This window comes from Oncorhynchus tshawytscha, linkage group LG02, assembly GCF_018296145.1.
Source record: "Oncorhynchus tshawytscha isolate Ot180627B linkage group LG02, Otsh_v2.0, whole genome shotgun sequence".
NCBI classification, from domain to species: domain Eukaryota; kingdom Metazoa; phylum Chordata; class Actinopteri; order Salmoniformes; family Salmonidae; genus Oncorhynchus; species Oncorhynchus tshawytscha.
In genome coordinates, this window is record NC_056430.1 from 48,806,506 (window position 1) to 48,831,209 (window position 24,704).

General features: G+C 42.4%; 1 protein-coding gene across 2 annotated transcripts in view; it reads right to left on the reverse strand.

Moving 5' to 3' along the window:
• Positions 1-363: 363 nt before the first annotated feature.
• Positions 364-24,704, reverse strand: part of chchd6b (coiled-coil-helix-coiled-coil-helix domain containing 6b) — a 63,956-nt gene continuing 39,615 nt past the window's right edge. For both annotated transcript variants that reach the window (XM_024372911.2, XM_024372920.2), the window contains 2 exons: positions 23,104-23,239; positions 364-703 (listed from right to left, as the gene is read on the reverse strand). In XM_024372911.2, the coding sequence (XP_024228679.1) occupies positions 680-703; positions 23,104-23,239 (160 nt within the window). In that variant the 3' untranslated portion in view covers positions 364-679. The remainder of the gene's footprint in view (positions 704-23,103; positions 23,240-24,704) is intronic.

The following is a 24,704-nucleotide window of genomic DNA, read 5'->3' on the forward strand; positions in this document are numbered from 1 at the left end:
TACCCATATCATTAGGTCATTTACCTTACCAATTGAACATAACTATGCAAGGCTTGAAATGAAAACTGGTGCTCCAGAATAATCACCGTCCTACATTCTACATCTGCATTATAAAATATGACTTTTTCTTAGCTACTAACTAATCTTCCATAAATCTTAAACTAATCCCTCCCTCCCCCCACCCACACACACACACACAGAGTCTCCCTTGGTATCTCCATAGAGTCGGCTTAAGGACGCCAGCTGTTTAATGAAACCATGAGCACCGTGCAATCAAGCCGCGCATTGTGGGTAGGAGGCACCCCGAGTGTGGGGCATTAACGTCAGGAGGTGCAGCGCGACAAAGAGCCATCTTCAATCTCATTTTGTCAGGATTGGAAGGATTTATTTGAGCCCTGAAGGATGTGCCAGTGCAATTTCAAAATAAATCAAGACAATGCACTACAGATGACAAATCAAGATAATACACTCCAAAACAAGGACATGGAAAAAGGGAGAGAAGGCATGCGGTAGGTATAGTGGTAGGTAGTGCTGGATTCAGTCCGAGTGGAGTTGGGCCCAGTTGGATTAGTTTAGACAGAAAATGGAGGGTGATTTAAAGTGATGGGGGAAGATGGATGTGCTGCTCTCCTTCTCCTCCCCCGCGCCTTCCTTCTCTTCTTTGGTTTCTTGTTCTTTCTCAACCGTGGTTTATCAGCAGGGTCTGTGGACAAGGCACAGCAAGTGACCGTCAGTCATTCAGTCTACAGACATGGGCAAAGACACAAACGACGCAAAATCACAAAGATGTTATCATATACTCACAATGTACTTACACGCTCATTCAAACGGTAAGAAATTGTAGTCCTCCCCTCCACCCTAACACACTCCCTCAAACAGGTTGATGCTACATAGGTGTTCCGCCAAGACTCCAAAAGAAAACAAAAGCTCTCTAGCTCACCACAGACTGTGAGTAATGACTACGTTCACACACACACACACACACACTACAACCCATAGCCATAAAATACAGGTGGATAAATGCTGATCGCTGTTCACAGTAAAGTAGTAGAGTAAAGTAACACTCCCTATACTTTGAATGCATTTTTTCAATGCGAAAGGTAGGTAAACGTTTGCGCAAAATAAGATGCATCAACGGCATTTATCCTCCACTACACCATTGCATATGAGCTACTGTATACTCGCCCTATCCACAATAAACCCCTAAACCCTACCCCCATGTACTTCTGAAAGAAATATTGTAAGCAATATGGTGAAAATGACAATTCCACCTTGCCCATCAAAGGTGGGAGTTATAGCCTTATTGCTAATACCTATCCAATCCTTTTTTAGACTTATCTGATAATAGGTACAGTCACAGGCTGATAGGCAATAGCGCACGCAGTCTCACACACACACACACTTCACTGACTCACTGGCTTTTCTCTCGGAAAAACTAAAATAATAGAAAGGAAAATCAATATCTGTCTTCTCTTGTCTGCACTAACAGATTCTCTCAGAACCAGTCCGTCAGTCACCAGCAAACCATCCAGCCAGTCATTTACAGTAGGCCCCAAAATATCTGGCACCCCTGATTGGCAATGCACATGCAATACTTAAAATAAACAATATAATTGTAGAGAAACTCAAAATACCAACATGTGAGAAATACTGTACTTTATTAATGTCTCAATGGAACCCACCAAAATCATACAATTATTTAATACCAAATAAATTTCACCAAAATCAAAGGTTACATAATTATTGTCACTCCTCATTTAGTACTTCGTGCAACCGCCTCTTGCAAGGATAACAGCATGGAGTCTTTTGCTGTAATGTTTGATGAGGTTAAGGAAAACATTTGGAGGGATTTTGGACCATTCGTCTATGGAGATCCTTTCAAGATCCTTCACATTCTTGAGTTTGAGCTTATCAACTCCCCTCTTCAACTCAGCCCACAGGTTTTAGATTGGATTGATGTCCGGCGACTGAGATGGCCATGGCAGAACATTGATTTTGTTGTCACAGAACCATTTCTGTGTGGATCTTGAGGTATGTTTCGGGTCATTGTCTTGTTGGAAAGTCCACCTACGGCAAAGTCCCAGCCTTCTGGCAGAGGCAACCAGATTGTCAGCCAAAATTGCCTGATACTTGGTGGAATTCATTATGCCATCAATCTTAACCAGTGCCCTTGGATCTCTGGAATTAAAAGAGCACCAAAACATCATTGACTCACCACCATATTTCACCGTGGGTATGAGGTGCCTCTCCTTGTATGAATCTCTGTTTCGACGCCAAACATGTCGATGCTGTATCGAACCAAAACGTTACATTTGTCTAATCTGACCAGAGCACCTTCTTCCAGTCATATTTTAAATGACGTTTGGCAAACTCCAAGCGCTTGAGTCTGTCTTGGGGCCAGAAAGGGTTTTCTTCTGGCAACCCTTCGAAAGAGCCTGTGGTTGTGGAGGTGGCGTCTGATGCTGCATTTTTAAAACCCGGTGACCCCAAGACGCCACCAAGGCCTGGAATTCTTTCACAGCGATTCTTGGGGATTTTGTTGCTTCTCTCACCATCCTCCTCCCTATCCTGGGGGCAAAATGCATTTGCGTCCTCTATCCGTGAGGTTTACAACTGTTCCATATCTTTAGAATTTTTTTCATAATTGCCCTGACAGTGCTCAGTGGTATATTCAATCGTTTGTGGATCTTCTTGTAGCCATTACCAGATTTATGAAGGCCTACGACCATCTGTCTCTTTCGAACTGCCAGTTCTTTTGATTTCTTCATGATGTTGGATGACAAAGGGATATTGCATGCGTGTTACCTAATTTTTATACCCTGGTGAAACAGGAAAACGATGTAATGGCTCAATATAGTTCCTTAAATAAGTGGAATTTAATTACTGGTTTAATTTTGGTAGATGTTATCTGCAATAATCTTTAAGGGTGCCATTCATTGTGATACCATGATTTGGAATTAAATCAATAAATGATTTTGGTGGGTTAAAATAAAGTACAGTATTTCACAGTATTTCACACATGTTGGTATTTTGAGTTTCTCTTTATAATTGTATTGTTTATATTTTTTAAGTATTGTTTGTGCATTGCCAGTCAGAGGTGGCAGTAATTTTGGAGCCCACTGTATTAATTCAGTCAGTCAATTAGCCAATCTGCCAGATAGTCAAGTCAGTCACAAACTCATTCAGGAAATAGCCAGTAATTTAGTGAATCAGATAGTAAGTCCATTATACACTTGTAATCAGTTAGTGAATCAGATACTATGCAAGTTACATATTCAGTCAGTTACCATTAGTAAGTCATCAATTAAATCCAAATGGTAGAAGTTACCAGTCCTGAATAACATGTTAAGATAAACGCATTCACAGTGCTTTGAACCACAACAGTTGGTTACAGTACTGTGGGAAGAGAGAGACCGACCATCAGGCCATTCACACAAGTAGAGGTGACCTTGGCTGGAGACAGTGATGATGATGACAGATGAAAAGGAGACACCACACATGCCATTGGCTGAATGCACAATCGAGAGCATCCTGGCGGGCTGTATCACCGCCTGGTATGGCAACTGCACCGCCCTCAACCGTAAGGCTCTCCAGAGGGTAGTGAGGTCTGCACAACGCATCACCGGGGGCAAACTACCTGCCCTCCAGGACACCTACACCACCCGATGCTACAGGAAGGCCATAAAGATCATCAAGGACATCAACCACCCGAGCCACTGCCTGTTCACCCCGCTGTCATCCAGAAGGCGAGGTCAGTACAGGTGCATCAAAGCTGGGACCGAGAGACTGAAAAACAGCTTCTATCTCAAGGCCATCAGACTGTTAAACAGCCACCACTAACATTGAGTGGCTACTGCCAACACACTGTCAATGACACTGACTCTACTCCAGCCACTTTAATCATGGGAATTGATGGGAAATTATGTAAATATATCACTAGCCACTTTAAACAATGCTACCTTATATAATGTTACTTACCCTACATTGTTCATCTCATATGCATACGTTGATACTGTACTCTATATCATCGACTGCATCCTTATGTAATACATGTATCACTAGCCACTTTAACTATGCCACTTGGTTTACATACTTATCTCATATGTATATACTGTACTCGATATCATCTACTGTATCTTGCCTATGCTGCTCTGTACCATCACTCATTCATATATCCTTATGTACATATTCTTTATCCCCTTACACTGTGTATAAGACAGTAGTTTTTTTTTGGAATTGTTAGTTAGATTACTTGCTCGTTATTACTGCATTGTCGGAACTAGAAGCACAAGCATTTCGCTACACTCGCATTAACATCTGCTAACCATGTGTATGTGACAAATAAAATTTGATTTGATTTGATTTGAAGCATGTGTGTAAAAGCCAATTCACTCTATCTGAAAATGTGGTCGCAGGCACCGTATGGAGGGTGTGACTCAATTGCGGAGCCTCTAGAGGTATGAGGGGCCAAATTGAGCTCCTTACCGCATTGCCGTGTGCCTCCCAAATTTTGGAACAATGCGGAGGGCTCCGCATAGACATGATAGGTTGACGGTAGATGTGGGTGCGAGGTCCAGTAAAAATACAGATTCACTTCCTTGACAACAGCTCTGCTCAGTGAAGTGCAAGAAGTATAAATGCCCTGACTTCTGCAGTGGCTGTATCGCAGTAAATGCTCCACAGCCACTGCAGACGTCAGATTAACCATGCATAGGGTTGTTGTGGTGGCCGTATTACCGCCACACCGGTGGTCACGATTCAGGAAGGCAGTCAAATTCCACGTTACCGTTTAGTCACGGTAATTAGACTTCTCCAAGCTCTGATGCTGCTGATGTCATTAGTAGCCTACCAAACTTGCTAACTGCCTGGTACTCCACACTCTATTGTCCCTCTAAATCACTCTGACATCAACGCAAATGTAATCGAAAATCTAATCAAAACACTTCATGAGAGCCCATGAGCTCAAGGTGCACAACATTTCTATAGGCTATGTAATTGCATGAGAAAACAGAGTGATGACCTCTACTAAAAAAAGGAGGATCCCATCACTTTCTATACGCTAGGCCTACTATATTTGTCAACTTTCATAATATTTTTTAAATTTAACCAGGTAGGCCATTGAGAACAAGTTCTCATTTACAATTGCGATCTGGCCAAGATAAAGCACAGCAGTGGAACAAAAACAGAGTGACACATGGGAATAAACAAATGTACAGTCAATAACACAATAGAAAATCTGTATACAGTGTGTGCAAATGAAGTAAGGAGGTAAGGCAATTAATAGGCCATAGTGGCAAAATAATTACAATTTAGCAATTAGCACCGAAGTGATAGATGTGCAGATGTGGATGTGCAAGTAGAAAGATTGCTGTGCAAAAGAGTAGAAAACATGTATACACGGGGATGAGGTAGGTAGTTGGTTGGATGGGCTGTGTACAGCTGCAGTGATCGGTAAGCTGCTCTGACAGCCGATGCTTGAAGTTAGTGAGGGAGGTATAAGTCTCCAACTTCTGTGATTTTTGCAATTCGTTCCAGTCATTGGCAGCAGAGAACTGGAAGGAAAGGCGGAACAATGCGGAGGTGTTGGCTTTGGGGATGACCAGTGAAATATACCTGCTGGAGTGCATGGGTGTTCCTTTGGTGACCAGTGAGCTGAGATAAGGCGGAGCTTTACCTAGCAAAGACTTTTAGATGACCTGGAGCCAGTGGGTTTCCCGGCGAATATGCAGCGAGGACCAGCCAACGAGAGCATACAGGTCGCAATGGCGGGTAGAATATGGGGCTTTGGTGACAAAACAGATGGCACTGTGATAGACTACATCCAGTTTGCTGAGTAGTGTCAGAGGCTATTTTGTAAATGACATCGCCGAAGTCAAGGATCGGCAGGATAGTCAGTTTTACGAGGGTATGTTTGGCAGCATGAGTGAAGGAGGCTTTGTTGCGAAATAGGAAGCCAATTCTAGATATAATTTTGGATTGGAGATGCTTAATGTGAGTCTGGAAGGAGTTTACAGTCTAGCCAGACATCTTGGTATTTGTAGTTGTCCACATATTCTAAGTCAGAACTGTCCAGAGTAGTGAAGCTAGGTGGGCGGGCAGCGATCGGTTGAAGAGCATGCATTTAGTTTTACTAGCGTTTAAGAGCAGTTGGTGGCCACAGAAGGAGGGTTGTATGGCATTGAAGCTCGTTTGGAGGTTAGTTAACACAGTGTCCAAGGAAGGGCCAGATGTATACAGCATGGTGTCGTCTGCGTAGAGGTGGATCAAAGAATCACCCGCAGCAAGAGCGACATAATTGATATATACAGAGAAAAGAGTCAGCCGAGAATTTAACCTTGTGGCACCCCCATAGAGGCTGCCAGAGGTACGGACAACAGGCCCTCCGATTTGACACACTGAACTCTATCTGAGAAGTAGTTAGTGAACCAGGTGAGGCAGTCATTAGAGAAACCAAGGCTGTTGAGTTTGCCGATAAGAATACGGTGATTAACAGAGTCGAAAGCCTTGGCCAGGTCAATGGAGATGGCTGCACAGTACTGTTATTTATCGATGATGGTTATGATATCGTTTAGGACCTTGAGCGTGGTTGAGGTGCACCCGTGACCAGCTCGGAAACCAGATTGCATAGCGGAGAAGGTACGGTGGGATTTGAGATGGTCTGTGATCTGTTTGATCACTCGGCTTTCGAAGACTTTAGAAAGGCAGGGCAAGATGGATATTGGTCTGTAACAGTTTGGGTCTAGAGTGTCTCCCCCTTTGAAGAGGGGGATGACCGCGGCCGCTTTCCAATCTTTAGGAATCTCAGACGACACAAAGAGGTTGAACAGACTAGTAATACGGTTTGCGACAATGGCAGCGGATAATTTTAGGAAATTAGTCGCCAAATATTTTAAGCAAATATTCAAATAAAATCCAACTTTGTCACTTGCGCCGAATACAACATGTAGACCTTACCGTGAAATGCTTAATTACAAGCCCTTAACCAACAGTGCAGTTCAAGAAAGAGTTACCAATATTTACCAAATAAAGTAAAACAATTATAAAAAGTAACACATTACAATAAGGCTATATACAGGGGGTACCGGGTCAATGTGCGGGGGTACAGGTTAGTCGAGGTCATTTGTACATGTAAGTAGGGGTGAAGTGACTGTGCATAGATAATAAACAGCGAGTAGCTGGGGGTCAATGTAATAGTCCGGTGGCCATTTTATTAATTGTTCAGAGGTCTTATGCCTTGGGGGTAGAAGCTGTTAAGGAGCCAATTGGACTTAGACTTGGCGCTCCGGTACCGCTTGCCCTGAGTTAGCAGAGAAAAAAAGTCTATGACTTCAGTGACTGGAGTCTCTGACAATTTTAGGGCTTTCCTCTGACACCCCCTAGTATTTTGGTCCTGGATGCCAGGAAGCTTGGCCCCAGTGTTGTGATGTTGCTTATCTTTACAACAGGAGTATATCCTACCTGGTTGGCATGAAAATGAACCACAGGAAAAGAGTCCTCCATTTGAAATTTAAGTGCAGAGATGACATATACTAAATAATATATGTGAAGACAAGAATAGTCTGATGGGTGACAATATTAGTCGATCACTTGTGAATTATATATTATCACAAGTATTATATATTACCACTTGTGAATGATGCCCAGCTTAGGGCAAGAAACATGGCCTTTTTTTGTGACTTTTTCTAATCATAGTCACACACCTCATGTAGCCTAGCCCATAGGCCTATATGTTTTGATAAGGTTTGTAATCACAACTAAAGTGACCAACTAACTTCTTAAAATTAAGCACTTTAAATCAGCTTTACAAGGGATGTAGAGACGAACTGGCATATTTATACGCAGCACGTGAGTTTCAAGTTTCACCATAAAAATACACCTTTACATGCATAATCGCATTTGCGGTCACTTTTGATAATGGCGTTTTCTCCAAATGGAACATTTGTGCTCATTGCATACTGCCGTGTGCGCATTGCTGCGCTTATAAATGTTAATAAATAGCCTAATAGTTTTAAAAACATTTTAAGCTAAACGGTCTGTTGCATCAGCCTCTGTGTAAAAATGTTGTATTAATTTGTGATCCATTGCATCCCACAACTATGTTTGGAATATTTATTTCTCGCACAGAATAGGTCAACTTTTGTAAATGGGGATAGTAGATTGACATAGGCTAGTGCTTTTGCTGTTCGTAAAGCCTACTCATCTTATTGGCTGACAAAAAGTACATGTGGACAGTTCTTCCAATATCTTCAATATGCACATCTGAATTGAATAAGGACGCACGCAGTTGCGTCCCCGATGTGTCTGTCTTCACTTGTGGCCTGCGAGTGCTGCCTGCTCCAAAGCACTTCATCTCACTCACACAGCTCTCCAACAAGATCACGTGATGAGTGAGATGAGATGCTTCGGAGCAGGCAGCACTCAGTGAGAAGGGCTGCAAAACGCATGGGTATTTTTAGGGGGCATTATGGCCACACAAAGGGTATGCTGCTGGAAAACTCGAGGCATTATCAAGTGCTTCTCAAATTGTGAATGAGAGACTGATGAAGTGTGTACAGCCTGCGCCAAAAAAACTAAGCAGAGCTCATGCCTTTCAAGCTACTTTTTTCAAATCATAATTAGTCGTAATCATGCAGCCTGACAATGTATTGAAAATCAAAACATACAGCCCAACGTTTGTAGAACAACTAAAGTTATATTAGTAACTCTAAATGAAGCATATAGGAGTACCTATTTCTTTGTTAACCACTCAACACAGAATAGCCCCATGTGGGCACGCTCTCAAATCGTTTGAAGCAAATATCCTTTCTATTTCATTCAGCTTTGTTCAATTGTATTCTTAATATAAAATAATACCACGGAATTCTAAGCAAATCTTGTCTGCTAAATGAGCTAGTGTAGTCTACACCCGTATGGTATAGCCAGATCAGGACTTAACATAAGGACAACTCAGAGTATGCTATTCTGTTCTTGAATATAGACTGAAATAGACTACATTTCCTTCATATTATTTTTCTTTAGACTTGTCTCAAATAAATAATGACTTTATTGTGAGGGTTTAGGCTATATTACATGGATTTATTAGACTTTCTAAAATGTAGATGTTCCAAAGGTTTGCATCAGTGGTTTGTTGGCTGTGTGTAGAATCCTGAAGATGCCAAATGTGTTTATGTTCATTTACGGTCAATTACCGTGAGACCGACAGTTATTTGCTTGACAATCACCAGCTGACGAAATTTCGTGACCACCACAGTCCTAACCATGTAGAACCTTTTAGCGTTTGTGTGTCTGTGTGTGCGTGCATGCGCGTGTGTGCATGCGTGTGAGTGCATGCGTGTGAGTGCATGCGCTTGCTTCATCACCATCCTACAGTCACACAGATCATCACCACCCATCTAAATGAATGGCCTGATCACATGACATGCAATTACCCGACTGAGAATCATACATTAAGGAGATGGCTGTTCATAGGTTTCAGTATGGATTGCATACTGTCGTGGTGTGACTGATAGAGTGCGTGTGTGTATTGGCTTGAGTGTTCTACTGTGCTCCTTGTCCTGAACGGGGATGAATTTATCATATGAGTGGCGGCAGACAGACACAGGCAGACAGGCTCGCTCTTTTCCTCCTCTTTTTCCTCCTCTCTGTCATTGTGCTGTATAAATACCATCTGAAACCCATGAGAGACAAACAGTAACAGAAAACCTAGTCCACTTATTGCACTTACATATGAAGGGGATTGATAAAAGGGGGCACTGTCTGCAATCTGTTGGCCATTTGTATCCTGTAGTGTTCATACACACATGCACATGCATGGATGCACATGCATGGATGCACTCATGCCACGCAAGAACACACACATTTGAGGCCTTGTGTTAGCACTAGCCACTAGGCCACAGATGAGCCGAACTGCAGTTTTTCATGGAATGGTGATCCTTGGTTTGATACCACTCGTAAAGTTACTGCTACACCCACTGTGAATGAGATAGAGAAACAATGGAGTTAAGGCTGAATACAGGGGAGGGGAATAGAGAAAGGGGAGAGAATGAACAAATGACTGAATGAATGACTGAATGAACAAACACCGAAACAAACAAACAAAACAAACAAATGACCAAATGAAAGAACGAATGCTAGAGGGCTGGAGAAGAAAATCAAGCTCTGCTGTGGCCTTGAAGAAAACTAGTTGTATACATACCCATTCAAGTACATGTAATGATAGTAAGCAAGAGTATACAGTAATGAGTATAATATGTAGTTTCAGAATATTTTTTTTTTTAATCAAAAAAGAACCAAATCTATACCTGCAGTACAAGTTATTCTACATTGTAGAAAATAGTGAAGATGTAAAAACTACGAAATAACAGATATGGAGTCATGTAGTAACCAAAAAAGTGTGAATCAAAATATATTATATGAGATTCTTCAAAGTAGCCACCGTTTGCCTTGATGGTAGCTTTGCACACTCTTGGCATTCTCTCAACCAGCTTCATGAGGTAGTCACCTGGAACACTTTTCAATTAACAGGTGTGCCTTGTTAAAAGTTAATTTGTGTAATTTCTTTCTTTTTTATTGCGTTTGAGCCGATCAGTTGCGTTGTGACAAGCTAGGGTTGGTATACAGAAGATAGCCCTATTTGGTAAAAGACCAAGTCCATAATATGGCAAGAACTCAAATAAGAAAAGAGAAATGACAGTCCATCATTACTTTCAGACATGAAGGTCAGTCAATCTGGAAAATGTCAAGAACTTTGAACGTTTCCTCAAGTGCAGTCACAAAAAACATCAAGAGCTTTGATGAAACTGAACCTCATGAGGACAGCCACAGGAAGACCCAGAGTTCCCTCTGCTGCAGAGGATAAGTTCATTGGAGTTACCAGCCTCAGAAATTGCAGTCCAAATAAATGCTTCAGAGTTCAAGTAAGAGACACAACTCAACATCAACTGCTCAAAGGAAACTGCGTGTATCAGGCCTTCATGGTCGAATTGCTGCAAAGAAACCACTACTAAAGAACAATAAGAAGAAGAGACTTGCTTGAGCCAAGCAACACGAGCAATGGACATTAGACCGGTGAAAATCTGTCCTTTGGTCTGATGAGCCCAAATTTAAGATTTTTGGTTCCAACAGCCATGTCTTTGTGAAACGCAGAGTAGGTGAACGGAGTATCTCCGACATGTCTGGTTCCCACAGTGAAGCATGGAGGACGAGGTGTGATAGTGCTTTGCTGGTGACACTGTCGGTGATGGGAGTGCTGCATCAGATGACCTGACCTCAACCCAATTGAGATGGTTTGGGATGAGTTGGACCGCAGAGTGATAGAAAAGCAGCCAACAAGTTCTCATAATATGTGGGAACTCCTTCAAGACTGTTGGAAAAGCATTTCAGGTGAAGCTGGTTGAGAGAATGCCAAGAGTGTGCAAAGCTGTCATCAAGGCAAAGGGTGGCAACTTTGAAGAATCTAAAATATATTTTGATTTCTTTAACACGTTTTTGGTTATTACACGATTCCATATGTGTTATTTCATAGTTTTGATGCCTTCACAGTTATTCTACAATGTAGAAAATAGTAAAAAATAAATAAAAAACATCGAATGAGTAGGTGTGTCCAAACCTTTGACTGGTACTGTCCACTCACCCTTTGAATAACCTCATAGGGAACACCTACATGAAGCTATCCCAGAAATCCACATGATCCTAAAGTCAACTCGCCACTCTTTTTATTCAACATCTACTAAGAAATCCAGCTCTCTCTCCTCCCCCCGTCACTTATTTTAATCGTTCTATTTATTTTATCAGCCGAGGGCAGTGGTTTCTTAATAGGTGAGTTGGAAGCCACTGGTGAGGTGTGTACAAATATTATTGGGTCACGGCTAAAGTCTGGCCTTATTCAATCAGACCAGCTATTCAGGTTACCTGGATGAGGCAAAAATGGTGAGTCTCAACACAAACACACAGAGATGCGTGTGCGCGCACACACACACACCTGCACGAGTGTTCATATCCCCATAACTGTGACGTCTACACCATCCCCACCCCTGAATAATGCCAATGATTCTACATGCTAGTTCCAACATCCCACTTGCCCACCTAATGACTATATATACACTGAGTGGCACTGTGAAACCCACCTACTGACAGTATCTACTGAGTGGCACTGTGAAACCCACCTACTGACAGTATCTACTGAGTGGCACTGTGAAACCCACCTACTGACAGTATCTACTGAGTGGCACTGTGAAACCCACCTAATGACAGTATCTACTGAGTGGCACTGTGAAACCCACCTAATGACAGTATCTACTGAGTGGCACTGTGAAACCCACCTAATGACAGTATCTACTGAGTGGCACTGTGAAACCCACCTAATGACAGTATCTACTGAGTGGCACTGTGAAACCCACCTAATGACAGTATCTACTGAGTGGCACTGTGAAACCCACCTAATGACAGTATCTACTGAGTGGCACTGTGAAACCCACCTAATGACAGTATCTACTGAGTGGCACTGTGAAACCCACCTAATGACAGTATCTACTGAGTGGCACTGTGAAACCCACCTAATGACAGTATCTACTGAGTGGCACTGTGAAACCCACCTAATGACAGTATCTACTGAGTGGCACTGTGAAACCCACCTAATGACAGTATCTACTGAGTGGCACTGTGAAACCCACCTAATGACAGTATCTACTGAGTGGCACTGTGAAACCCACCTAATGACAGTATCTACTGAGTGGCACTGTGAAACCCACCTAATGACAGTATCTACTGAGTGGCACTGTGAAACCCACCTAATGACAGTATCTACTGAGTGGCACTGTGAAACCCACCTAATGACAGTATCTACTGAGTGGCACTGTGAAACCCACCTAATGACAGTATCTACTGAGTGGCACTGTGAAACCCACCTAATGACAGTATCTACTGAGTGGCACTGTGAAACCCACCTAATGACAGTATCTACTGACAGTGGCACTGTGAAACCCACCTAATGACAGTATCTACTGAGTGGCACTGTGAAACCCACCTAATGACAGTATCTACTGAGTGGCACTGTGAAACCCACCTAATGACAGTATCTACTGAGTGGCACTGTGAAACCCACCAGTAATGACAGTATCTACTGAGTGGCACTGTGAAACCCACCTAATGACAGTATCTACTGAGTGGCACTGTGAAACCCACCTAATGACAGTATCTACTGAGTGGCACTGTGAAACCCACCTAATGACAGTATCTACTGAGTGGCACTGTGGCACTACTGAGTGGCACTGTGAAACCCACCTAATGACAGTATCTACTGAGTGGCACTGTGAAACCCACCTAATGACAGTATCTACTGAGTGGCACTGTGAAACCCACCTAATGACAGTATCTACTGAGTGGCACTGTGAAACCCACCTAATGACAGTATCTACTGAGTGGCACTGTGAAACCCACCTAATGACAGTATCTACTGAGTGGCACTGTGAAACCCACCTAATGACAGTATCTACTGAGTGGCACTGTGAAACCCACCTAATGACAGTATCTACTGAGTGGCACTGTGAAACCCACCTAATGACAGTATCTACTGAGTGGCACTGTGAAACCCACCTAATGACAGTATCTACTGAGTGGCACTGTGAAACCCACCTAATGACAGTATCTACTGAGTGGCACTGTGAAACCCACCTAATGACAGTATCTACTGAGTGGCACTGTGAAACCCACCTAATGACAGTATCTACTGAGTGGCACTGTGAAACCCACCTAATGACAGTATCTACTGAGTGGCACTGTGAAACCCACCTAATGACAGTATCTACTGAGTGGCACTGTGAAACCCACCTAATGACAGTATCTACTGAGTGGCACTGTGAAACCCACCTAATGACAGTATCTACTGAGTGGCACTGTGAAACCCACCTAATGACAGTATCTACTGAGTGGCACTGTGAAACCCACCTAATGACAGTATCTACTGAGTGGCACTGTGAAACCCACCTAATGACAGTATCTACTGAGTGGCACTGTGAAACCCACCTAATGACAGTATCTACTGAGTGGCACTGTGAAACCCACCTAATGACAGTATCTACTGAGTGGCACTGTGAAACCCACCTAATGACAGTATCTACTGAGTGGCACTGTGAAACCCACCTAATGACAGTATCTACTGAGTGGCACTGTGAAACCCATTTACCCACCTAATGACAGTATCTACTGAGTGGCACTGTGAAACCCACTTACCCACCTAATGACAGTATCTACTGAGTGGCACTGTGAAACCCACTTACCCACCTAATGACAGTATCTACTGAGTGGCACTGTGAAACCCACTTACCCACCTGATGACAGTATCTACTGAGTGGCACTGTGAAACCCACTTACCCACCTAATGACAGTATCTACTGAGTGGCACTGTGAAACCCACTTACCCACCTAATGACAATAGATACTGAGTGGCACTGTGAAACCCACCTAATGACAGTAGATACTGAGTGGCACTGTGAAACCCACCTAATGACAGTAGATACTGAGTGGCACTGTGAAACCCACTTACCCACCTAATGACAGTAGATACTGAGTGGCACTGTGAAACCCACTTACCCACCTAATGACAGTAGATACTGAGTGGCACTGTGAAACCCACTTACCCACCTAATGACAGTAGATACTGAGTGGCACTGGGAAACCCACTTACCCACCTAATGACAGTAGATACTGAGTGGCACTGGGAAACCCACTTATCCAGCTCCATACTACAGATACACTCACATTCGGTAAACGGTGTTGAAACGCTGTATTCAGGAGAGAGGTGAAGGGTTAAGTGTGTGAAATAGACAGACGTTGCCACCTGCAGCTGATGGGGTTTCAAAGGCCTCGCCGTTAGCATTAGCATGCTTTATAAGTGCTGTTTATGCTAGCCGTTGACTATGGAGGAGTCCTACATGCCTCTTGCTAAAGTGATGATTTTAAAAAGGACGTTCTTGAATAGGAGTTTTACTTTGCCGATGTTGAGGCACGCGCACAAGTATACACAAACGCACGCACATGCACACACACACCTGCCACACCCATCCTTGGGGAAGGTAAAAACCAATACAGAGAAGAAAGACTGCACCTCTCCCACTGACACATGAAATAAGAACAACATAAAAGACGCAGTCTCCCCAGCTTTCAGAAAAGCAACGAGCAGACCAAAAAAAAATGGCCGCTCTAGGGTTCATGTGAGGAAGAAACGATAAGCCACCGCCTTGGTCCACTGACATTTCCCTATGACCCACACCATGAGAAGGTCTCATATGCATGACAATAACCGACCGACGGGAAGGTGACAGGAGGTAAGACGGGAAACACTTAAAATGCTGGGCACATGAAGGGTCGTCACGGGATTGCCCTCTCTGTCTTTTGTGGATGGAACAGCGAGGGGAGGGGACGGAGGAGGAAAAGGGGGACAAGGCCCTCATCATCACAGGTCTGTCAATGACATAAAAGAGCACAGTGACAGGAAATGGGATGAACAGAGAGATGGAGATAATGACAAGCAAAGAGAAAAGGCATAAATACACAATTTGAGATAGTTACAGACATCGGACAGGCAAGCAGAAGCAGACAGACAGACAGACAGTCCTAACCTTCAGAACGAACTCAAAGACGTCCACAGAATGGAGGAAACATCAATCGGACAAAGAGATGAAAAGGCAGCGTTTATTTTGTAGTAAGCCTCCTTTTCAACATGCCTGAGTAGTGAAGAAAGAGCCCACTTTAAAATATCTTAAACACTCCAAAGAATAATTATCAAAAGAGCTCCAAAGTTATCTGGCAAAGTTTTCAATGCTGAGAGAGCTTGAGTGTCGAGCGACACATTGTTGCCCACCACAAAAGCAGACGATTGTTGTGTCCAACGTTGCCGTTTCTCTTTAGTTGGATGCATTTAGCTGAAAAGAGTGCAATGTTTTTACTTTTTCTAGCACTTCAGCCAAAAAAATATATATACAAAATTATACGCCTACTGTTTTGTCTGCAACTAATGTTATGTTATGAAATTGCACCGAAGGCAATGGTTTTTGTAACTCACGATCTGTATCACTCCGTGGGGATGAGTCACCTCCAAAATGGCTGCCCAGCTTGGTAGACACCAACTGGGTGACGCAGCTTGGCAGCCATTTTGTGAGAGAATGCTCACCGCATATTGAGTTGGACAGGTGAGACGTTTTTGGAACCCATTTCCAGTTATGGGATGATTAGATGGCATGATTTAAATGAGAGGGCTCAGATGAAGTATTTGGCTGGGACAATTCATTTAACATCCCAAGTCTTTCCAACCTAATAATTGCTGCAGGTACATTAAGTGGCTGAAGAGAGTTAGGACATCAATACAAGTTCTGTTCGGTAACAGAGCACCATTTGCACCACAGTATCCCCGTCACAAAAACTGATGAATGGAAAATGTAATTGAATTGGAGAGAACATTGACCTGTACCCACCTACACCAGCAAACTATTAAGCATCCGTGTTTATAGGGATAGCCTTCTAGGGGGGGGTTTGTATGCTTAAACTATCAACAGACCTGTGGCTTTACTGAGTATTTAGCTTTTATCACCATCCACCCGGAGGTGGAATACCGTTGACAAAAAATACAAATGTCATTGCAAATAATGCCAGCGGACTGAACCCTGAGAAACACATGAACTCAAACAAGTTGGACAATTGTGCACTTGTTGGCCTGGTAACTGCCGAAGAAAGGTAGAGTGGAAGATTTTCACTATCTTAGCTGACAACTTTGTTGTATGTGCTGTCATCATTTGATTGACAGTCTGTGCATAGTCAGTTCAGTATATATATATATATATATCTTCTGTAGAGGACTACAAATACATGACAATTAACTGGGCAAGTCAGTTAAGAACAAATTCTTATTTACAATGACGGCCTACTCTGGCCAAACCTGGACGACGCTGGGACAATTGTGTGCCGCCATATGGGACTCCCAATCCCGGCCTGATGTGATACAGCCTGGATACGAACCAGGTACTATAGTGACACCTCTTGCACCGAGATGCAGTGCCTTAGACGCTGTAACCATAAATACAGCAGTTCTCCACTTGATCCCCCATCCAAGCACTAACCATGTCAGGCAGCCCGGAATGTGCCAGCAGTGTTAATTTCGTCAACAAAATTAGTTACTAAAATATTACCTATTTTTCAGTGGAAATTGACAAGACTAACTGACTTAATAGACCCAGAAAAAAACTACAACTAAACAAAAAATATTTTTAATTTCATTTGGACTGAAACGAAAGGAGACAAAATGATCTCTGTGTAATATATCTATGTATGATGAATTAGGAATTTACGTGGACAGATAATTGTTGTAGATTAATATATTATTATTACATATGTTTGTCATATTTATGCTGTTGGGAAGATATGATATTATGCAGAAAAATGTGTTGGTCGGACAAGGCTATCTATGTCTGTGGACACGGAAGTCAATGATTGTGTCTGCTATAGGTTAATTAAGTGATAATGCCCGAGAAGTTAGTGTTGTTCAGCCCGAGACAAAGTCCAATATATCGTCCAAACACCGGCTTTGAGGGCATTACCAACATATTAAATAAAAATAGTTTTTAATTACAAACGTTATTTGGATGAATTTATTCATCCTTCCACAAGATATAGTCCCGACAAATCTAGGGTTGCTACCCAAGCCGGCAGGTCGTTCATTCTATCGGTTCGGTTGCTAGAGACGCGACCCAGTGATTCAGTCTTTTTGTTCTGTATCTATGGACACGACCTTGTCGTTCATTCTAAATGTTCCATTGCTATACTGGCTGGCAACGTTCTAGTCCTATATATCGTCCAAACACCGGCTTCGAGGGCATTACCAACATATTAAATAAAAATTGTTTTTAATTAAAAACGTTATTTGGATGAATTTATTCATACTATTTCATCCTTCCACAAGATATAGTCCAGTCGTTCGTTCTAAATGTTCCATTGCTATACTGGCTGGCAACGTTCTTATCCCTTGCTTGCTAGCTAGCCAACTACAACGAACAGTCACGTCAGACAGAATAACAGCAAAGTAGCAGCATTTGGGCCTCCCGGGTTGCGCAGTGGTCTAAGGCACTGCATCGCAGTGCTAGCTGTGCCACCAGAGACTCTGGGTTTGAGCCCAGGCTCTGTCGCAGGTCCATGGGGCGACGCACAATTGGCCTAGCGTCGTCCGGGTTGTCTCATCGCGGACTAGTGACTCCTGTGAGGGGCCGGGCACAGTGCACGCTAACCAGGTCTCCAGGTGCACCGTGTTTCCTCCGACACATTGGTGCGGCTGGCTTCCGGGTTGGATGCGCGCTGTGTTAAGCAGTGCGGCTTGGTTGGGTTGTGTTTCGGAGGTCGCATGGCTTTCGACCTTCGTCTCTCCCGAGCCCGTACAAGAGTTGTAGCGATGAGACAAGATAGTAACTACTAACAATTGGATACCATGAAATTGGGGAGAAAAAGGGGGTAAAATATATATAATTTTTTAAAGTAGCAACATTTGCTTAATATGTAGCGATGAGACAAGAAAGTAACTACTAACAATTGGATCCCATGAAATTGGGGAGAAAAAAAAAAGGTTAAAAAAAAAAGGTTAATATTTTTTTTTTTAAAAAAAAGTAGCAGCATTTGCTTAAGCTGTTTTGTAGAGACATTTATTTGGGTAACAATGAGCTAGGAATAGAAAATGTGCTCACTCGTCAGGACAATGTTGTTCAGAGGCAACAACACAGTAACACAATCACTTCAAACTGAAAGATTGCAAACTAGCTGCACACGTTTTACATTTTTACAATTGACATTTCTTTGTATATATCCATAAAATGATGCCAGCTGATTCATGATTTCGACTGGCTGAGAAACGCTGCCAGCCTGTTTGTCTCGTCCCGACACGTTCATTACCATGGGACAGCTGGAGATCGAATTTGAATATTGAAACAATACTGCAAATGTCAGAGAGACCGACAGCAAGCTTTATAAATATCTCCACTGTTGAAAACTAAATGTTAGTCTATAATAAATGTGAGATCATGTCTAGATGCTTTTTATAGTGGAGATCAAGTTTATAAATTGCTTGGCTGGGCTGATGAGACATTGGATTGTGCAGTCGGATGAAAATAGGCATTTTAACGTCATAGATTTAGCCGGTGGTAACTTGTGAAAAAGACACTGGCTGGAATGTGGTTTTAACCAATCAGCATTCAAGATTAGACCAACCTGTTGTATAATGAGGCGATACAAATGTGATTTGAATAAAATGGCGACTGTTTTTGACAATAACTTGACTAAATCATAATTAAAATGACAAAAAAATGACATTTAAGTCAAAATTACTAAGACTAGACAAAAAAAAAAAGTTCCAAAATGAAAGTGTGTGTCAGGGGGGCCTTCGACCGCCCCCAATAATCATTCTTTCCTCCATTCAATCACTTACTATCCTCTCCCAAAAATGGGTGAACACACAAGGGAGCTACTGTACCACCGGCAATGAAGATGGCCCAACTCAAGCATGACGCCATGTTGAAAATGGGGACAACTGGGTCGAAAGCTGAATGGCAGCTTGGTTACCCCCAGGGGCCTGAGAGCCAGCACCTTAGCTCAGCTAACACGTTAGCTTTAGCTAACATACGCTGCTGAACCATTCAAATGACTGAGAACAGGAGACAGACTTGCGAACCTAGCTTAGCCAAGGCCTAATGGGAATGTCTTGGTGGGTGGTGCAGCGAATCGAAGCTAATGTACTCACTAATGTGACAAAGTGTGGTGGGATGGACAGCGGAAAAGGTTTTTTCTTTATCAGGAGGGAGGGATAGAGGGAGGGAAGTGGAGGAGAAGAGATTGATGAAAAGTGACAGAGGCAAGGAGGTCCAAAAATTGGTGGATCAGAGCTGGAGGACAAATTGGGAAGGTGAGAAAGAGAGGAAATGGAGAAAGAGAGAGAGCGAGAGAGAGAGATGATATGCAATGCTACAGTACATTGCTCTGAACTATTCAAACTTTGTATAAAGCCACACACTTTGACAACACGTAATTTGGCTTCCAACTTGCCATGTCCTTCAACAGGTCACTACAGTAAAGTATTCTGCTGTGCAGTTCAGTTGAGAATATCAACATAGAAATCACTATTATCTTCTCCCTAACCAAGTCATACATCCCCATAACATAACATCTGGGCTTACTCCACTGTCCATGGTGAAAACCTCATCCGTCTCCCATTACGATATGGTGAGTCAGTGAGTGAGTGGTCGGGGATGAGAATCACTACTTTTTCATCCCGCAAGGGTCGTGTGGGCGCCAAGCCAATTCCTATTGGCTAACAGCCAGATAGGACTGCAGCAGCCAAGCTTTCAGTGCCAATACTCCTCCCGCTCCCTCATTCCCTCATTCCATGAGGTGAGACAGAGTCAGAGACAGAGATTTCATCTTTGATTAGGGTTGAGGCCTCTCTCCCGGTCTTAATTTCCCTCACTCTCTTTCACTTTCTTTCTCTCTGGTTCAATGTTATGCCATACTGAAATCGGGAATTAAACTAGCAGCTTGTATTAAACATGCTTCTACTCCTTCAAAACACTCAATAACACAAAAACACACACAGCCTTTTCAAAAATACAACTACTCTCATCTCAATATCCAGAATGGGTCTTTTGATACAAGCTAAAAATGACTGATTGCCTTTTTTTTTAATGTGCTTTCCTTTGCTTTATTGTCAGTTTAAACCGTCAAATGCAGCCATTGTTGTTTGGTTTCTTTTATCTTTTCCTGGAAGTAAATCAGTGCTTTTCAGTCCCAATAACAATGTGCAAATTGGTTGATTCATTATTTGGTTTTGATGGAAAGAAGTGGAGATATGAGCACTTTGAGGAGGAACGCGATGTTGTTGAAATGCTTTCTGAATAGAATTGGCTGAGAAAAGAATGCATTTCAAAAGCACAGAGTGCCAAAATGGGTTTTACCATGCTAATAAGTGTCATTTCACTATCAAATTGTTCCAAAACACAGCGCACAGTTGGAGACTTCGAACCAGCACATTAAAAAAAAAATGCTCAAATGATGCAAATGCATTTACAGTCAACGATAAAGTGGCTTATTCGTCTGTGAAGTTAATCAATTTGGTAAAATGTAGTTTTGATAATGCCTGTACCACATAGTTCATTATACTGACATGCTCTGTATTGACGATGCATCTCCTAAGCCTTCACAACACTCCAGTATTCAATAGTAAAACTCAACATTGGAAAATGCAAGTAAAGAAACACTTCTTGGATTTTTAGGGAAAGGCAGACACAATGAAAACATGATTCTAGAATGGTTTGAGGGAAACATGGATAGAAACTAGTTAATACACACACACACACACACCCCTCCAGTGCATGCATACGCACAGCTGAAGAGCACACCCGCCACACACACTCTAGAGGTCGACCGATTATGATTTTTCAATGCCGATAGCGATTATTGGAGGACCAAAAAAGCCGATACCGATTAATCTGACTATTTTTTTTCTTTGTAATAATGACAATTACAACAATACTGAATTAACACTTATTTTAACTTAACATAAAACATCAATCAAATAAATTTAGCCTCAAATAAATAATGAAACACATTCAATTTGGTTTAAATAATGCAAAAACAAAGTGTTGGAGAAGAAAGTAATATGTGCCAATATGCAATATGTGCCATGTAAAAATGTGTGCCATGTAAAAAAGCTAACGTTTAAGTTTCTTGCTCAGAATATGAGAACATAGGAAAGTTGGTGGTTCCTTTTAACATGAGACTTCAATATCCAAAAGGTAAGAGGTTTTAGGTTGTAGTTAATATAGTATTTATAGGACTATTTCTCTCTATACCATTTGTATTTCATATACCTTTGACTATTGGATGTTCTTATAGGCACTATAGTATTGCCAGTGTAACAGTATAGCTTCCGTCCCCCTCCTCGCCCCTACCTGGGCTCGGACCAGGAACACATCGACAACAGCCACACTCAAAGCATCGTTACCCATCGCTCCACAAAAGCCGCGGCCCTTGCAGCGCAAGGGGAATAACTACTCCAAATCTAAAAGCGAGTGACGTTTGAAACAGTATTAGCGCACACCCAGCTAACTAGCTAGCCATTTCACATTGGTTACACCAGCCATTAGGCTGATAGGCTTGAAGTCATAAACAGCGCTGTGCTTGCGATGAGCTGCTGGCAAAACGCATGAAAGTACTGTTTGAATTAATGATTACGGGCCTGCTGCTGCTCAGTCAGACTTCTCTATCAAATCAGACTTAATTATAACCTAATAACACACAGAAATATGAGCCTTTGGTCATTAATATGATAGAATCCGGAAACTATAATTTCGAAAACCAAACATTTATTATTTCAGTGAAATACGGAACCGTTTGGTATTTTATCTAACGGGTGGCATCCTTAAGTCCAAATATTCTTGTTACATTGCACAACCTTCAATGTATGTCATAATTACGTACATTTCTGGCAAATTAGTTCGCAATGAGCCAGGCAACCCAAACTGTTGCATATACCCTGACTCTGTGTGCAATGACCGCAAGAGAAATGACACAATTTCACCTGGTTAATATTGCCTGCTAAACTGGATCAGTAGTTATAACTAGTGATTATGATAGTTTTTTTATAAAGATAAATTACTAGCTAGCATTAAACTTACCTTCGCTTCAACTGCATTCATGTAACAGGCAGGCTACTCGTGGAGTGCAATGGTTAGAGCGTTGGACTAATTAACTGTACGGTTGCAAGATTGGAACCCCTGAGCTGACAAGGTGAAAATCTGTCGTTCTGCCCCTGAACAAGGCAGTTAACCCACAGTTCCTAGGCAGTTGTCAGTCATTGGCAGTCATTGAAAATAAGAATGTGTTCTTAACTGACTTGCCTAGTTAATTAAAAAGGTATAAAAAAAATAACAATTATTTTTAAATAATCGGAAATCGTTGCCCAGAAATACCGATTTCCGATTGTTATGAACACGGCCCTAATTAAAATCGGCCATTCCGATTAAATCGGTCGACCTCTCTCTCTCTCTCACACACACACACACACACACTGTTGCGTACCTTCTTGGCAGCTTGGATGCAATCCATGTACTCCTTGGCCACGGTGGAGCAGTGGAGAGTCTGCTGCTGGTTCTCTTTGTAGCAGTGTAACACCTGGGCCTGCAGCTCAGGACAGATAGACACCGCAGGTCTGGGCCTGCATGGGAAGACACAGGGACAGGGAGTGAAAGTGCCGTGTGGCTCAGTTGGTAAGCATGTGGTGCTAGCAATGGCAGGGTTTTGGGTTCGATTCCTGCTGAGGTCACATTCACCGAGTCTACAAACCATTAGGAACACCTTCATAATATTGAGTTGCACCCCCTGCGGCCCTCAGAAACAGTCTCAATTCGTCGGGGCATGGACTCTACAAGTTGACGCCAATGCTTCTCACAGTTGTGTCAAGTTGGCTGGATGTCCTTTGGGTGGTGGACCATTCTTGATACACACAGGAAACTGTTGCGTGTGGAAAAACCCAGCAGCACTGCAGTTGTTGACACATTCAATACCATACCCCGTTCAAAGGCACTTGAATCTTTTGTCTTGCCCATTCACCCTCTGAATGGCAAACATACACAATCCAATTGTCATAAGACTTAAAAATCCTTCTTTAGCCCGTCTCCTCCCCTTTATCTACACTAATTGACGTGGATTTAACAAGTGACATAAATAAGGGATCATAATTTACATCTGGATTCACCTGGTCGGTCGATGTCATGAAAAGAGCAGGTGTTCCTAATGTTTTGTACACTCAGTGTATACTAAAATGGAAGTTATTTTGGATAAAAGCGTCCGAGTGGTATTATCATCATGATGACACACACACACACACACACACACAGGGGGAAAAGGCATACTGTCGCTACCTCGTTTTCCAACCAAGATGCACGAATAAAGCAAACTGGACATGTGACAGACACTGTCCTTCACAACTCTTGGAGGACAATGGAAGATGAGAAGGAGGAGGAAAGTTCTAGCTACATGATTCACTCCAATGCGTTGCAGTGTGTACCGTAGCCTTCCTCAAATGACATTGACATCCCAACTTCCTGCGTTGTCCTGACACACAGAATACGGCGGTGCCAAAGGCAAAGCAGCACAACTATGGTGGAGATGTGTTTTAGAGGGCAGTTGGAACTCTATATGACATTTTGAAAGGCTTTTCGAGGCACAATGCATACAAAACGGAAGAAAATGCTAAAATGGGGGAAAGCAGCTTATAGCTGTACGTCAGCCTCACTCTCCCCCCACACACACACACACACACATTTACCCACGCTTAAACACACAAAGGTGTGGTAATCCTACATGAGGGTAATCCTTGAGTGCTCTGTTGCTCATGGTAATTCACCTGCTGTTGTGAGAGCCAGCACTAGTAGTACGCCAAGGTGAGGATAGAGATACACGTGGTCTCACTCACTCACGTGGAATATATAATCAACAAAAAATGTACAGTAAACATTACACTTACAAAATAATAAAAAGACATGTCAAATGTCATATTACGTTTTATATACAGTGTTGTAATGATGTGCAAATAGTTCAAAGTACAAAAGAGAAAAAATAAAACAAATATAGATTTCATTTACAATGGTGTTTGTTCTTCACTGGCTGCTGTAATGGCA